This window comes from Geotrypetes seraphini, chromosome 9, assembly GCF_902459505.1.
Source record: "Geotrypetes seraphini chromosome 9, aGeoSer1.1, whole genome shotgun sequence".
Lineage (NCBI taxonomy): Eukaryota > Metazoa > Chordata > Amphibia > Gymnophiona > Dermophiidae > Geotrypetes > Geotrypetes seraphini.
The window spans coordinates 135,821,715-135,839,561 of NC_047092.1; the positions used below are offsets into that span (position 1 = coordinate 135,821,715).

General features: G+C 42.9%; 1 protein-coding gene across 3 annotated transcripts in view; it reads right to left on the reverse strand.

Moving 5' to 3' along the window:
* The window catches only part of PIK3CB (phosphatidylinositol-4,5-bisphosphate 3-kinase catalytic subunit beta), a 596,095-nt gene that overhangs the window by 365,333 nt on the left and 212,915 nt on the right, over window positions 1-17,847 (reverse strand). For all 3 annotated transcript variants that reach the window (XM_033957959.1, XM_033957960.1, XM_033957961.1), the window contains one exon: window positions 3,375-3,561. In XM_033957959.1, the coding sequence (XP_033813850.1) occupies window positions 3,375-3,527 (153 nt within the window). In that variant the 5' untranslated portion in view covers window positions 3,528-3,561. The remainder of the gene's footprint in view (window positions 1-3,374; window positions 3,562-17,847) is intronic.

Sequence of the window (17,847 nt, forward strand, 5' to 3'; positions counted from 1 at the left end):
TAAATGCTAGAAGTCTACAAAATAAAATAGGAGAGTTAGAGTTGGCTGTGGATCCTGGGAATGATCCCCCGATCTTACGCTTTTTTAAGACCTCAGCACTGCTGGATCTCATGTCTAAGTCCCATTTTTGGGGGTGGAAAAAGTGCGTCTTATGGAGCAAAAAATACGATAACCCTTATTTCAAGATGAATAACGTCTAGACTATAATGTATCTTAAATAGAAAACTATCTGTAGACAGATTTTTCCTCAAAAAAAGCATTTAAAAAAATCTAATTTAAATAAAAATTGTGATTTAAAGCAAAATATTAAAAATAAAAATTTTATTGATTTTTATTTACCCTGAGTTGGATAGTCTTTTGCTATCATTTACTTTGATACTATTTTGTGAATGCTTACTTGAATAATGGAGGTGCACAGGGTTGTCCAACATAGGTTTTTAAAAATTCCTTTTTCCTCTTCTGTGACTCGTTATTTTTATATTGTGTGTGCCTCAATTTGATGTCTATATGGGATTATGAGAACTAGCACAGCAGCACAGGCTTAAGTAAGGGCACTTAAAATACAGGCCTTATGACTTCTGATGCCTTTAGGGGCATAGAAGAGCTTTTATGGACATATCACTTATTTTTAACTGGTTGATGGACAGACAGAGGATGGTGGTTAATGGAATTTGCTCGGAGGAAGGAAAGGTGAGTAGTGGAGTGCCTCAAGGTTTAGTGCTAGGGCTGATTCTATTCAATATGTTTGTGAGCGATATTGCCGAAGGGTTAAAAGGTTTGTCTTTTTGTGGATGACACCAAGATTGGTAACAGAATGGACACGCCGGAAGGAGTAGAAAACATGAAAAAAGATCTGCATAAGTTGAAAGAATGGTCTGATATCTGACAATTAAAATTCAATGCAAAGACGTGCAGAGTGATGCATTTGGAGAGCAGAAGTCTAAGGGAGATTTATGTGCTGGAAGGCAAGAGGCTGATATGCACAGATGGGGAGAGGGATCCTGGGGTGATAAGTGTCTGCGGAATTAAAGGCGATGAAGCAGTATAACAAGGCAATGGCAGTAGCCAGGAGGATGCTAGGCTGTATAGAGAGTGGCGTAACCAGCAGATTTCTTCATAATGACTATTTAAGATACATTATAGTTCAGAAGTTATTCATCATGAAATAAGGATTAGTTTTTAATTATATAGCATGAGGCTGTATATTCATGCAGTGATTAATCTTTTTGGTAAATGAATTCCATTAATCTATTCATAATGTCACAGGTGTTGATGTCCCTGTACAGGTCACTGGTGAGACCCCACATGGAGTATTGTGTTCAGTTTTGGAGGCCATATCTGGCCAAGGATGTAAGATGACTTAAAGCGGTCCAGAGGAAAGTGATGAAAATGGTAGGGGGTTTGCACCAAAAGAAGTATAAGAACAGACTAGAAGACCTCAACATGTATACCCTGAAGGAGCGAAGGGACAGGGGTGATATGATACAGATTAATATTTGAAAGGTACTAATATAGAACCAAATCTTTACCAGAGAACGGAAATTGGTAAAACTAGAGGACATAAATTGAGGTTGAGGGGTGGTAGACTTAAGAATAATGTTATGAAATTCTTTTTCACGGAGAGGGTGATGGATGCCTGGAATGCCCTCCCGAGGAAAGTGGTGGAGAGAAAAACTGTGATGGAATTCCAAAAAGTGTAGGATGAACACAGAGGATAACTAATTAGAATACGAATGAGTAAACTTTCACAGTCCGAATCCAGCAAAGGAGATGGTGTGGATATGCTGGTGTGAGCTTCAATAGCAACTGCAGTAGTTGGAAACTAAGGACAGTACCAGGAAGACTTTTAAGGTCTATGGCCCAGAAATAACAAAGAAAAAAGGCATTTTAATTTAATAATGAAATTGTAACGTATTTGATTACAGGGCAGACTGGATGGACCATTCAGGGCTTTATATAACATCATTTTACTATGTTACTAATAAATGTAGACAGTTGCTAACTTTGCTGACAATTAAATGATCTTAAACAATTTTATTGCTAGTACAGTAGAATATCAGCTAACCAGCATTCAATTAAAAAGAACTCTTAACCACCTGGCAAAAAAATTGTTGGCAAAAAAAATAAAAGTGCCTCCCGCACTCCTAAGACAAAGTCCAAAGTGGTACTCCTGACCTAATAACCTCCTGTTCCTACCTCCCTCCAGCCCCAGATGCATCAGCAGCAGCCATAAATATCCCTTTCCTCCAGCTCCTGAAGCATCGTGGCAGCCACCAATCTTCACCCTTCCCACTCCCGAAGCGTCACGGAAACCATTAATCTCCCCCGAGCTACTGGAGCATCGCAGCAGCCACAAATCTCCCTCCTTCCATTCCCGATGCAACAGACCTGTACTGACAACACCCTCTCTCTCTCCGTTCCCAAAGCAGTAGAGCCGGTCCTAACAACCTCCTCTCTCACTCCATTCCCGATGCAGCAATGCCAGTCCCGACAACCTTCTTTCCTCCCTCCCTCACCCCACAATGTAGCAGCAGCTGGCAAGCAGAGGAAGCGTCGGTAAGCAGGCAGCGTCTAGCCAGCCCTGGCAGGGCCTTTCCTCTGCCACATCACTTCCAACACGGCAGAGGAAAGGTCCTGTCAAGGCTGGCTAGATGCTGAATGTTTACTGGCACTTCCTCTGCTCGTCAGCTGCCACTACATCGTCAGGTGAGTGGAGGGGGAAGAGGGGGTTGTCAGGACTGGCTGTGATGCTTTGAAAACGGAGGGAGGGAGGGAGGAGATTGTCAGGACAGACTCTGTTGCTTCAGGTAAGGAGGGGGGGAAGTGACCAAGAAAGAAGGGTAGATGATGCTGGACCTACAAGGGGGGGGTGATAGAGTGAGGTGGGAAGGGAGACACCTATTTTTACATTAACTCTTAAATAACAAAAAACTACAGTTATCCAGCATCCACCAATCCCCATGGGTACTGGATAACTGAGATTCTACTATACTGTTATAATTTAATGGTTTACCTGAGACCGTGAAATATGTTTCCAAATGTTAATGATTCAAGTGCAAGAGCCTAAATTCTACTTTCTATAGTAAAGCATTAACTTGAAATTACAAAAACAAGCCTAGTGCTAGTTTCTGAAATTTCACAGGTTTAGAGCCAAAAGAGATACAGCAGATATTATGGTCTGTGGGTAAGTCTTCATGCAAGCATCTGTTTCCTTATAAACATTTACAACACTGTAATTTGAACTGCACATTCAATTTGTATGTTAAAACATCCATAATACCTCTGACATTACAAGCAGACTATGAATTTACCTGCTTTTAAAATAACTTGGCTGAACTTCACTTTTTTTCAGACAGCAATGTTGGTTAACTAACCTGTTTAATATGAGAAATAGTGGTTTCACGATGAACATCCAGTTGGATATAGATTCCAGTGGGCAGCAAGCAGTCCACGGTGATGGGGCCATCACCACTTATCTGTGAATCCACTGCCCAGATGTCAAAGCTGTCAGTCATGGCAGGAGGCATTATGATACTTGAATACTATCATAACCGCATGGCCCTAAGCAAAATAAGAAAATCAGCATTTAAACCTAGGCAATACTACTAGTTGTGCCGCTTCTTAATTCTTTTATATTTTGTAGGTTTGCATCTCTCTAGCTAAATGAACATTATTTTGCTCTGTATGTTGGTGACAAAGATTGAGATGGAAGAGAATTTGTAGGTTTATTGGAAAAATGGTGAATTTCATAAAAAAGCAAACTTCTATTTATTAACTTGTTTAAATAGTATAAAACGTCTCTCCATAGTTTTAAACTTATATTTTCTTCCAAAAGTTTAACCTGTTCCAGCCTAGAGCATTATTAGAAAGCCAGTAAAAACCAGGGTACAGCCTAGGTTATGTCTTTTATCCCACCTACCCTCCCCTGGCACATCTTTAATTTATTGTTGATTGTTCCAATTAAAAAAACAAGAGGGAGGTTTATCATCAGAAAGTATTTTCATCTGCAAGTGATTGCCCTAAACATTTATAATTACACTTGCTGAGACAAAAACACTAAAAATCAGAATTTAAAGAGCCTTAATATTATATTGTATAATATTCTTACTACCTTAAGTTTTAATTAAACAGCTCACCAATACTAAGATAAAGACAGCAGTCCAGCAGTGAGAAGAGTGCTATCCAGTCTTCTGCATTGATTGTCACATTGTATTATTATCTTCCAATTAACAAGAGGTTATGAGAGGAGCAGACTTGGAGGAGCTGAAGCAGACAGTGAGAAGACCTACAGGGATATAGTAGAGAAGTCCCACCTCCATCCTGTGCTGCTTTGGAGGAGGGAGTCATCAATTTGGTAAACAAGAAAGCTATTCTATAGTTAGGACTTGTCCTCCAGGGGATGCAATATCTCTCACACTGAGGATATATGAATCCAGAAGCTTCTGCCCGGGGTGGGGAGGGTTAAGACAGCCATTTTAGCTAATGATGCAATTATTAGGCATGTAGGTACTGGTGGGCTTGAGGCTCACTTGAGTCACTTTCCTGCATGGTGTGAAGGTGAAGGACCTCAGATGTCCCTAGATAAGTTTTGAGACAATGCTGGGGAGACACCAGTTTTCTTGGTACATGTAGACACTAGTGCTACCCGATTCATCGATTTGAATCGAATCACCGATTCACTTCAGTGAATCGATTTGCTTTATAGAAAAATTGGACTAACCGATTCAGTGAGTCCTGATTTTCCTCTGGTCTCTTAAAGAAGCAGCAATGACGGTGGCCGGTGGGAAAAGGCAACGCTCCAAAAAGGCAGCTTCTGGCCTGCCCCGCTAGGGCTTCCCTCTTCCACATCACTGATGATGTGGCAGAGGGAAACCCTAGTGAGGCAGGATAGAAGCTGCCTGTTTGGAGTGCTGACTTTTCCCGGCAACCACTATCACTGCTGCTGCTGCTGCTGCTTTAGGAGGGAGGAAAGCTGATGCACATGGGGGAAAAGGGAGCAGAGGAGAGGAAAATTTGTTGGACATGGTGTGGAGGAGAGGAAGGGAGAGATGCAACAGATGTAGAAAGGGTTGAGAGGGAAAAATCCTGCATATGGTGGAGGGGAGGGAGACATGCATGGAGAAGAGAAAGGGAGAAATGTTGGACATAGGGTAGAGGGCAGAGATAGTGCATAGGGAGAAAGACATGTTGCGCACAATAATGAAGGAGGAGGGAGAGATGCTGCATGGAGAGGAATAAAGAGGTTTGACCCAGAGCACAAGGCAGGGACAGAAAGAAAGATATGGTAGACAATGGCTCTCAAGGAAATGATTCCTGAGCTTCCGAAATGTTAGTGCAAGGCTGGCTAGGCAGGTGCCCTGCAGAGCAGGCTGCATGCTAGCTACAGACCTCTGCCCTGTGTCTTCTTATAGTCAGAGCTGTCCCAGAGAACAGGGGTTCACTGCAGCACCAAAAATAAATGGATTAAAACTCAAAAAATAAACATGAGCAGAAGAAACTGAGGAGATACAGTTCAGCTCAAAGTGAAGGGAAGCAGAGCAGAAAAAAATATGTAAATGAGGCTCTATACATCAAATGCCGCAATCAGAGATACACAACCCACAGGTTGAAGACTGATGTTCATATTGCACTAAAACTAGATTTTCAGAAAGCTTTTGACAAAGTCCCTTATGAGAAATTCCTGAGAAAAAAAGCTATGGGATAGGAGGCAATGCTCTTGTTGTGGGCTGAGAACTAGTTTAAATATAGAAAACAGATAGCAGCGTGTAGGAGGAGTGAAGCACTAAGGGGAAGATTCTCAAAACTTTAACATGGTCACTTCACCAGTTACAGCCAGTTTAGCGTTCATATATTTTAGCGGTGAATTATCGAAACGGCTTACCATGGTCTTTTCCAAGCTTCCTAGCAATCTCTGAATGTATTACAATGAGACCATTAATATTTAAAGTAGCACTCCAAGCGATTTACTATTGCCGGGTGATTCCCTAACCTCGCTGTCCTACATTTGTGAACAAAATTTTCCAGCAGGTCTGAGCTGTCGTAGCCTTACTTTCTGGTCAGAGCCTGAGCACTAATTGATAGGAAAATAAGGCTTGACAGCTCAGACCTACCAGAAAGGTTTTCTGCTGCCAAGCAACACCCATCCTCCCTTCCTGGCAGCGGAAGAGATGCCCACTCCCACCTGCCGCCAATCAACAACCCCTGACACTTCCCCGGCAGCAGGTGACATGCCCACTCACTCTCACTGCCAAGCAACCCGCCACCCCCCCCCCCCCCACACACACACACTACACACAAACTGGCAGCAGGAGGGATGCCCACTTCCTCCCGCAGCTGCCATTGTGCCCCTGATGCCCTCCCCCCTAGTTATGAAGTCTGGCGGGAGGGATGTTACCCCTTCAGTCAACAGGCCTGCCTCTTCAAAATGGTGGGCCTTCCCCTCCCCAATGTATCCTGGAATGCACCAGGGAGGGACCTAAGGCTCTGATTGGCCCAGATGCCTAAAGCCCCTTCTCTGCCTGAAGCCACAAGCGCAGGCTGTTGCTTGCTAGCTCCGTCCAGGAAAGGGGCATCTAAAGAGGATGATGCTGAGGGAACCAATGAGACAAGAGGGACTCCTGCAGAGGCCGCATATAGGTCCTGGACCAGGACACAACCTCCAGGAAAGCTGCCATGGATACCAATATCCGAAGGTAATACCAGGCTGCGGGGTTTGGAATACCAGGCTGTGGGGTTTGGAAGCACATGAGGTCCCAGATCTGTTTCTGCAGCTTCTGTTTGCATGGCTCAGGAAGAAAAACACATCCTTGGATCGTGTCAAACTGAACTCCCAGATATTCCAGCGTCTGAGAGGCTGTGAGCTGGCTCTTCTTGAAATTGACAATCCAGCCCAGGTGCTGTAGAAAAGACACCACTATCTTCACTGCCTGCTTGCTCTCCAAACTAGGCACAGCCCTGATCAACCAGTCATCCAGATAGGGATGAACTTGGACCACCAGTCTGTGGAGGTGCGCCACCACTGCCACAATCACCTTGGTGAAGATGCGGGGGGCTGGTGTTAGCCCGAATAAGAGGGCTACATATTGGAAATGCTGCTGAGAACATGAAATCTCAGATACTTCCGGTATCCCGGAAATATAGGGATATGAAGATAAGCATCTGTCAGATCCAGAAATGCAAGAAACTCCTCCCAAGAAACTGCTGTGATGACCTCTGAAATGGGCCTCCAGTCCTCAGAGCCTTTCTTTGGCATGATAAAGCATAAGAAGTATCTGATTTGCTTTCAGGAACTGGCTTGAATGTCCAAGAGATGCTGCAGTGTCACTCCAACCTTTAACTCCATACACAAATAAAGCATGGGGGGTAGGGGGGGGAAGCCAAAGAAGTCTATCTTGTGTTCCTCCCGTATGATGTCCAGCACTCATTGGTCTGAGGAAATCTGTTTCCATTTCTGTAGAAACTCCGAAAACCAATACGAGGAGGCCCGGCTGGAGGCCTGGCGTCATTGGGATTTCTTAGAAGAGGGCTTGTATGAGACCCCAAAGCCTGTTGGTATCTGGGATTGCTAAAGCACCATCAGTACCCCTGAGAGTATCTCTGGAATTGCTTTTGCCCACTACTTATGAGGAATTTAGGAAACGTCTAAAAACACATTTGTTCCTAAAGCATCTAGACAACTGATCCTCTCTTTTCTCTCCCCTCTATAGTGATTAACATCCTATTGATCACTCTCTCCTCAACAATGAATTTCCTGTCCTATTAATTCTCTTTCTTTCTCGCCTCTTAAAGCCAATCAATTTGTTACCTTTGCTTAATTTTCTGTAAATCGCATAGAACTTCAAGGTATTGCGGTATATAAGCTGTTATTATTATTATTATTAGCATTAGTCCCCTAAAGGGAAACCTACTTAGAATCAACTTAGAGGCCGAATCTCCTGCCCAGTGGCAGAACCACAGCATCCTGTGAGCTGACATTGCAGCCAAGACCCTGCCTGGAACCCTGATGGTCATAAAAGGAATCTACAACATAGTCCATGCCCTCCAGTACCAGCTGGGAGTAGGCATCCTCCTCTGCAGAGGAATCATGACACAATCTCATGAGACAGGCACATGCCACAAGAGAGGCAGCTGTTGCAGCCTTAATGCTCAAAGAAGCTACTTCAAAACTCTTCTTTATGACCATGTCCACCATTCGATCCTAGGAATCTTTGAGCAGCACTCCTCCTCCACTAGGGAGGACTGTGCGCTTGACAACTTATGCTACTGCCGAATCCACCTTCGATTGCTCAAACAGCTACTGAAACTCTGACACCATAGGATAAAACCTATGTCAATTTGAAAGAACTGTCTGGCGTCTCCCACTGTTCTGTGACTAGAGCAGTGAGATCTGGATGTGCAGGAAAAAAAAGAACGTCAGAGCATTAGAACAGCTCATGACAGTGCACTGAGACATGAAAGGCTGACCTTCCAACTTCAGTTCTTTCATTGCATCCGTGGGAGAGGAAGCATGCAAGAGGAAGAAAGAAATAAATATTAGATGCACAGTCAGAAGGAAGTGCAACCAGAGACTCATGAAATCACCAGACAACAAAGGTAGGAAAAATGATTTTACCATATATACACGAATATATACCGAGATTTTCGTGAGAATTCACGGGACCCAGTCAAGAAGCCGCTCAGCGCCGAGCAGGAGTGCTAAAGCGTGCTCCTACTCGTTGCCATTCAGATGCAGAAGAAACCGGATATCAAAGCAGCTACCACCGACTGGGTTAGCAGCGAGGCAGGACCACAGAAAGATTGCTCCTGCCCACTGCACCTCTAAACCACCAGGGATCAGCAGATTAGATAGGAAGACAGAGAGGGGGGACAGGGTGCACAGCCTGGGAGGGGGGTGGGTGCAGAATCTGACAGAGGAGGGAGGGAAGGAAGGGGGCTAGGTGCAGTGCCTGACAGAGGTTGGGAGGGAAGGAGGCTGGGTGCAGTGCCCGATAGGGAGGGAAGAGGGCTGGGTGCAGTGCCTGACACGGAGGGAGGGAGGGAAGAGGGCTGGGTGCAGTGCCTGACAGGGAGGGAGGGAGGGAAAAGGGCTGGGTGCAATGCCTGACAATGAGGGAGGGAGGGAAGAGGGCTGGGTGCAGTACCTGACAATGAGGGAGGGAGGGAAGAGGGCTGGGTGCAGTGCCTGACAATGAGGGAGGGAGGGAAGAGGGCTAGGTGCAGTGCCTGACAGGGAGGGAGGGAAGAGGGCTGGGTGAAGAGCCTGAAAGGGGAGGAAATGAGGGAAGCGGGCTGGGTACAGTGCCTGATAGGGCAGGTCACTTGAATATTAAGCCACCTGATATATTCAAGTCAACCATATTTCCTCTTTTATGGGGAAAATGGGGGGTCTCGACTTATATTTGAGTATATACGGTATTTATAATTTAGTGATCAAAATGTGTCAGTTTTGAGAGTTTATATCTGCATTTTGCATTATATTTGCCAATTTTTCTATAGTTGTTACTGTGACATTGTATATTTTAAAGTCATCTGACTTGACCTTTTTGAAAAAAAACAAAAAATATAAATAATTAACATTTTCTCTGGGTAGTGTGCTTTGTATTTTTTTAAAATTTTGTGATTACCATTAAATATTAAGATTATATTGTGTGTATATGAAAAATGAATGGAAGAAATTGCAATACTATTATTATTATGAGGGTAGGGTTGGGGGCGGAGCTTGGGTGGGACAGGAGTGGAGCTTGGGCAGGGGTACTCGGTTGATATTTGTTAGACTTTGGGGGTACTTGGCTTGCAGAAGTTGAGAAACACTGATATAAAGGAACAAGGAAACAAGCAAGACACTACTGCACTGTTTCATTTGTTAGAGCATGAGGTATCCAAAAGACTAATTTCAGTCATAGTAGAAAAAGGAAAACAGGGCTCAAAATACTGATCTGACTTGCATGACTAAAATATTTATGACTTTCAAACACTAATCACCTTAATGTTTCAAAACACTAATATATAAATCAAATAGTCATACAACCAATGACTTTAGGCTTCAAAGTGAATGCTCAGACCCATAATCAAAATTCTTGTGAAAATTCATGGAGTCAGTTATATTAGAGACCACAAGTCTAAAGTAGGTACCAATGATATCCACAATAATTCAGGAAGAAATATCACTGATAATTTAGAAGCCACACTAACTAATTCAGGGAGAAATATCACTGATAATTTAGGAGCCCCACTAACTCATAAAGTAAACTCTTCACAGATATGGAGGGCTATGTATGTTAATGCACACAGCTTGGGCAATAAAATTCTAGAATTAGAGACTGAGATAACAAACGCCGATCTTGACGTGATAGCGATATCCGAAACCTGGTTCACGGATGCGACCGAGTGGGTAAATTGGGAGGAGGAGTAGCGCTGTACACTAAGGAAAGCATCAAAACCACCAGAATCACAGATGTTAGATACACCGGGGAATCCCTCTGGGTGAATCTGGCCAGAGGGAATGAAAAATGCCTATACCTTGGGAGTGATATATAGACCTCCCAGGCAACAGGAGGACAAAGACATGGAATTAATCGAGGACATAGAGAATATCACACTGCGCGGGGACTCAGTAATGCTAGGAGACTTCAACATGCCAGATGCAGATTGGAACACACTCTCCGCGACTACGGGTAGCAGCAAAAGAATATTAAACTCCATAAAGGGAGCACGTCTCAAGCAATTGGTATTGGAGCCCACCAGGGACAAGGCATTACTAGACCTAGTTCTCACCAACGGAGATAGCGTCACGGAAGTTTCAGTGGGAGACACACTGGCCTCCAGCGACCATAATATGGTATGGCTCAACCTCAAGAAAGGTTTCCCAAATACAAACACAACAACAAGGGTCCTCAACTTTAGAGGCACAGAGTTCAACCACATGGGAGATTTCGTCCATCAAGAGCTACATAAACAAGCAAAAACTGACAATGTGGAGGATAAGTGGTCGTCTCTGAAGTCCATACTACACGAAGCAACAGACCGATACATAAAGACAGTAAGTAAACGCAGGAGAAACAAAAGACCCCAATGGTTCAGTAAAGAAATTTCAGACCTAGTTAAACAGAAAAAAAGACGCATTTATCGCCTACAAACATTTAGGCAAAGAGGGGGCAAAAGAGGACTATCTAGACAAATCTAAAGCTGTCAAAACAGCTGTCAGAGAAGCCAAACTCCGAATGGAGGAAGAGCTAGCATGGAAAATTAAGAAAGGGGATAAATCTTTCTTCAGCTATATTAGGGACAGGAAAAGAAACAAAGATGGGATAGTATGCCTGAAGAAATCGGACGGCAACTTTGCAGAATCAGACTCTGAGAAGGCAGAATTACTAAACCAATACTTCTGTTCAGTGTTCACCCGCGAAGCGCCGGGAGCTGGTCCACAGCTGCAGACGGGAGATAGCCGGAAAGACCCATTTCTAGATTTCGAATTTACACCCAGTAGTGTCTACTACGAACTATCAAGACTCAAAGTAAACAAAGCCATGGGACCGGATAACTTGCACCCCAGAATGCTCAGGGAGTTAAGGGAAGTCCTGGCAGAACCATTATCTGTTCTTTTCAATCTTTCCCTAAGCACAGAAAGGGTCCCCTTGGACTGGAAAACCGCCAACTTAATCCCACTCCACAAAAAGGGCTGCAGGACAGAGACAGCAAACTACAGACCAGTGAGTCTCACGTCTATAGTGTGTAAACTCATGGAAACACTGATCAAATTGAATATTGACACAATCCTAGACGAAGAAAAACTGCGTGATCCACACCAACACGGGTTCACCCGGGGTAGATCCTGCCAATCTAATCTGATTAGCTTTTTTGACTGGGTTACTAGACAACTGGATGCCGGAGAGTCACTGGACATGGTATATTTGGACTTCAGCAAAGCATTTGATAGCGTCCCTCATCGAAGATTACTGAACAAGCTGAAATCGATAGGATTAGGAGACACTCTAACTACATGGATTGGGGATTGGCTGAGCGGCAGACTTCAGAGGGTGGTGGTAAACGGTACCCCATCCGAAGCATCGAACGTGTTCAGTGGAGTGCCGCAGGGATCGGTCCTAGGCCCGATTCTATTCAACTTATTCATAAGAGATATGACGCAAGGACTTAGAGGAAGGGTATCACTGTTTGCCGACGACGCCAAACTTTGCAACATAGTAGGCAGATGCTTATTACCTGATAATATGACACACGACCTACTGCTACTGGAACAACGGTCAAACACTTGGCAGCTAGGCTTCAATGCAAAAAAAATGCAAGATAATGCACCTGGGCAAGAGAAACCCGCGTAGAACTTATGTACTAAATTGTGAGACCTTGGTTAGGACCACGGCAGAACGCGATCTAGGGGTGATCATTAGCAAGGACATGAAGGTTGCCAATCAGGTGGAGAAGGCTTCCTCCAGGGCAAGACAAATGATGGGGTGTATACGCAGAGGTTTTGACAGCAGGAGACCTTAAGTTGTGATGCCGTTGTTCAGAGCCATGGTGAGGCCACACTTAGAGTACTGTGTTCAGTTTTGGAGACCACACTACCGAAAGGACGTGCTGAGGATTGAGTCGGTTCAGCGAACGGCCACCAGGATGGTCATGGGGCTCAAGGATCTCACGTATGAAGAAAGACTGAAGAAGTTGCGGCTGTACTCACTTGAGGAAAGAAGGGAACGGGGAGATATGATTGAAACGTACAAGTACATCACGGGACGCATCGAGTCAGAAGATGATATCTTCTGGCTCATGGGACCCTCGACCACCAGAGGGCATCCGCTGAAAATCAGGGGAGGGAAGTTTCATGGCGACTCCAGGAAGTACTTCTTCACCGAAAGAGTGGTGGATCATTGGAACAAACTCCCACTCCAGGTGATAAAAGCCAGCAGTGTGACGGATTTTAAGAGGAAATGGGATACTCACGTGGGTTCTTTAAGGGAGTAAATCCAGGGGGGGGGATACTTGGAATGGGCAGACTTGGTGGGCTATAGCCCTTTTCTGCCGCTTTTTTCTATGTTTCTATCATTGCTAGTTCACTGTCTCCGCCACCTGCTGTTTTAAGATAATAATTGCATATAACTGCAGCAAAAGACACAAAGTAATCATGTACCCAGAGCAGTTATAGAGCAGCAGCATCGCCACTCTGCTTGTCAGATAAGTGAAATTTTATAATACCTTTGGGCTCCTTTTACTAAGCTGCGATAGCATTTTTAGCGCACGCAGAATTTTAGTGCATTCTAAACCGGCACTACGCAGCTAGAACTAACGCCAGCTCAATGCTGGTGTTAGCGTCTAGTGCGTATGGCAATTCAGCACGTGCTGAATTGCCGCACACGCTAGACATAAATCCAGCATTGATCTGGAGTTAGTTCTAGCTGCATAGCGCGGGTTTAGCGCATGCTAAAATTCTGCGTGCGCTTGAAACGCTAGCGCAGCTTAGTAAAAGGAGCCCAAACTATTGCATGGTATTGTAAAATTTCACTTATCTGACAAGCAGAGTGGCGATGCTGCTGCTCTATAACTGCTCTGGGTACATGATTACTTTGTGTCTTTTGCTGCAGTTATATGCAATTATTATCTTAAAACAGCAGGTGGCGGAGACAGTGAACTAGCAGTGATGGTCTCTAATATAACTGACTCCATGAATTTTCACAAGAGTTTTGATTATGGGTCTGAGCGTTCACTTTGAAGCCTAAAGTCATTGGTTGTATGACTATTTGATTTATATATTAGTGTTCTGAAACATTAAGTTGATTACTGTTTGAAAGATATATATATATATTATCACCTTAGGACAAAGAAGTTCCCTTGAATATTTGTGAGTAAAATATTTATGATACAGCTATGTAAGGTACTAGATGGATTACAGAAAGGCATACAAAATAATGTATCACACATGAACCAGACATGACAAGCTACTAAAAGTGAATCTATCAGTAACAAAGTACAAACTTCAAAAATACAATAACTCTCAATTCTAAACTATACACCAATTCCAGACAGTGTTATTTCAACAGCTATAATAGTTCCAAAACTGTGGGTCACAACAAGGCTGAGACCACTGAAGCAACCAAGAGGAAAAATAAGAAAAACCTCAGAGACCAGAACCATCATCTCCATTCTGTAACTTGGCCTACAGGAGCACCGACAGCCAGTACTGTCAGTCAGAAATTGGACTGGAACAAGACACAAGAAAAGAGAGGAGAGGTAAAGTTGGGGATGCATTGATTTTTTTTTTTTTTTTTAATAATTGAATGGGATTGCAGCCAAAAAGCTTGGTAAGCAGTGAGCTAAAAGCCTGTTGAAAGAAGACAGCCTTTACCTTCTTTCTGAACAAGAGTAAATTTTTCTCCTGATGTGCATCAATTATGAGTTAATTCCACAATGTCAGACCAGCAACTGAAAATGCCAACATACAAGCATCAGCATGTGGTAATGAATTAATGGGAAGAAATGGAAAGCAGGCATTGATCTCCCGACCAATCAGACTGCCAGTAGGCTTTATAAGAAGAGAGAATCAAATTTAAATTACTTCAGTGCGATGTTCCTTGAAGGCTTAAAACCAAAATAGCAAATTTAAACTTGGCCCAACAAAGAACAGGCAGCCAATGCAAAGTTTCAGCCCAGGAAACACCAAGTCATGAGAAGAGCTGCAGCATTTTGAACAAGAGTTATATTCAAGGAAGGGTGTATCTTACAAAATGTTTTAGAGAAGGAAACCTGAAGGAGGAGATTTCAGACAAACTTAATCCAGACAAAACAAAATTTTTCCTGGCTTCTCCTTCAAATAAGATCAAGGAGGATTCCATAAATTTAAACTGGTAACGTATTCCATTCTACCAGTTATTAACATTTTGGGAATCCACTTTGATCAAAATTTATCATTTGATATTCACATTAACACTCTTGTTAAAAAATGTTATTTTTCTATTATGGAAGCTTCGAACAATTAGGCCATATTTTGACCTTTCCTCCTTTAGGCTATTGGTATAGTCACTTATTCTAAGCACTTTAGATTACTGCAACATCCTTTGCCAATCTGTAAGAAAAACATCAACAGGTGGCAAGTTATTCAAAATAATGCTGTTCGTTTGATATTCAGTCTGAAAAAATTCAACCATGTGACAAAATACTGCACTGGCTGCCAACTGAGGCAAGAATATTAAGTTTAGTTGTATATGTTTTAAGTCTTTACATGTTCTTTTACCTAGTTATTTTCTTGACCACTTTGAATTTGTTAATAGAAAATGCCCTAAATGGGGTTTGTGGATATTTGACTTTCCATCTATTAAGGGATGTGTTTACAAATGATTCTTTGGCAGAATTCTATCTTATCAGGCCGGTATATGGGATAAACATCTTGGTAATTTTATATTAAGTTCCAACACCTACCTGGCATTTAGAAAATTGTTAAAAACATACTTGTTTGATAAATTTTTAAACTAACGGACTGTAATTCACTGTGAATGTCCAGTATCTTTACTCTGTAAACCGCACAGAACTGAGAGGTAGCTGCGGTGTACAAGCATATTGTTATGTTATGTGGTATAAATGTTTAAGTTTCTGATAATTTTATTTTCTGATGGACAAACACTGTACTAACTGCAGCCTAACACACTACCATATCAGAACAGTCATCTTGAACAAAGCGCCAAACTAGCAAAGCATTTTTAGATAATTTATCCCCCCTTTTATGAAACCACCCTAGCGTTTTTAGCGCTGGTCGTGGTGGTAACAGCGCCAAAGCTCACAGAATTCCTATGAGCATCAGAGCCGTTACTGCCGTGGCTGGAGCTAAAAACTGAACTACAGTTTTGGGGAAAAAAGGGGGGGGTTAAGTAGCATTAAAACAGAAATCTCTGATTTTGCCTCATTACCAACCCCCTCTTCTATGAAACCGCACTAGTGTTTTTTAGCGCAGAGAGCCGTGCTGAATGGCCTGTGCTGATCCCGACGCTCATTGAGTTCCTATGAGCGTTGGGAGCAGCGCGGCTCTCTGTACTAAAAAACGCTAGCGCAGTTTCGTAGAAGAGGGGGCAAGTGTTGTGTATGAGATGCACTTCCTATTTAAGTACTCACATCATTACAGACCTTTAGAAATAAGAGTGTTGTTAGCTAGAACCCCACACAGAACCCCAAGGTCTGCACTTCTAATAAAGGGATCTCTTTTTTCACATTTAATTGTGGATAGGCAATAAAAAATCATTTTGGAATATACCACATGCACAGTTTTTTAAAAATCAAAGATTCAAGATTACCATATATCCTCAAATGTAAACAGAGATTTTGGGGCCTTCAACCCAGCCAGCTGATTAATCGTTCCCCTTAACAGTATCCATGATGTCTTGTTTGTCTGTCTTGCCTGTTTAGATTGTAAGCTCTTTCGAGCAGGGACTGTTTTCTTACTCTTTGTGACTCTGTGCAGCGCTGTGTGCTGGTAGTGTTATAGAAATAATTAATAGTAGTAAAAGTAGTAAAAAAAGGGTCCAAAAATAGGGATCCCGGTTTATGTTCATGCCTCCCCATCTTCCCCCGCCCCCTGCGGTTACCAGCTTTAACGTGCAGCTCTCCACCCTTTGGTGTCACTGTCTACAAGTAGCTGAGGGATAATGGGGAAGCTGGAAGCAGAGCTGCAGGTCCTGTTGTGAACTCCTTCTACCTTTGGTTTACACAGACAAAAGTTATGTGTTGAGGGAGGGAGCAGGCAGGTCTTGAGAATGTGCAAAGGAGCTTCTGCCACCAGGTTCAAAAACAGCCCTTTTCTTGCGGAGCCACAGATCTCCAACAACCCAGGATGTTCCTGCTATGAGCCTTTCCAGGTTCGCAGCAGGACCTGTGGCTCTGCCTCCAGCTTCCCCAATCTTCCCCAGCAGCCCTTAGCTACCTGCAGTCAATGCCACCAAAGGAAGAAGGAGCTGCAAGTTAAGCTGGAAAGCCAGGAATCATGGGGACAGAGGGGGCGGAGGAAGAAAAATGCTGGTAACCATGGGGACGTGGTATGTGGAGAAAGAAATGCCCATCACTGGATGGGGGAGAGTTACTATTCATTTGCATATAAAAACCCTGTTTATATTTGTTTCCCCCCTTTCTGTGAGGGAGGGGAGAACTTATCTCAGTTTATATTTGAATAGGTTTATATTCAAGTATAAAGGGTAATTGTTTGATTCCTAGAGAGGGCACCTGAGTTTGGCAGAGACTACTTTATCAACAAATGCTATCAGAATGCTATAAAGAAACCTCTTTCATTATGTCATTTTTCAATCTCAGCAATAATAGCCTTATGTAACTTCAGCTGACACAATATTTTTATTTTCAATTCATTCTTTGATGTGGGATCCTTAACATATTTTAAATCACATGTAAAGGGATATGCCCAAAATGGACTCTTAAGAATTACTTGTTGACAATTTAAAAATAAATAAAGACTTATTAAAAAAAAAAAAAAAAAAAAATTCCTGGAAAATGTGACAGAAATGTTAATAGTAAAATCAACTTTAAACTGTGAGCAGTATATGTTTGATTTATGATAATGGTTGCCTCTGCACTCTAGAGTTATCGGTGGCTGCCCCTCCCCCACTAAATCTTTCCCAATTGACAACTCTCTACCATACATCAGCTAACTGAAAGATGCCTGCCCCACATGCCTCAGAACTGTCTAATCTAGTGAATACACACTTCCTGTTCAAGAAAGAAGCAGCAGAAACTGTGAGTTGTGAACCAGCTTATGGTACTTTTACTTTGTATTTTAGCATTCCTTATACCCCTGACAAGGGCTTAGCTTGTGGGGTGCACAAAAACTGGCAGGTAAAAACACAA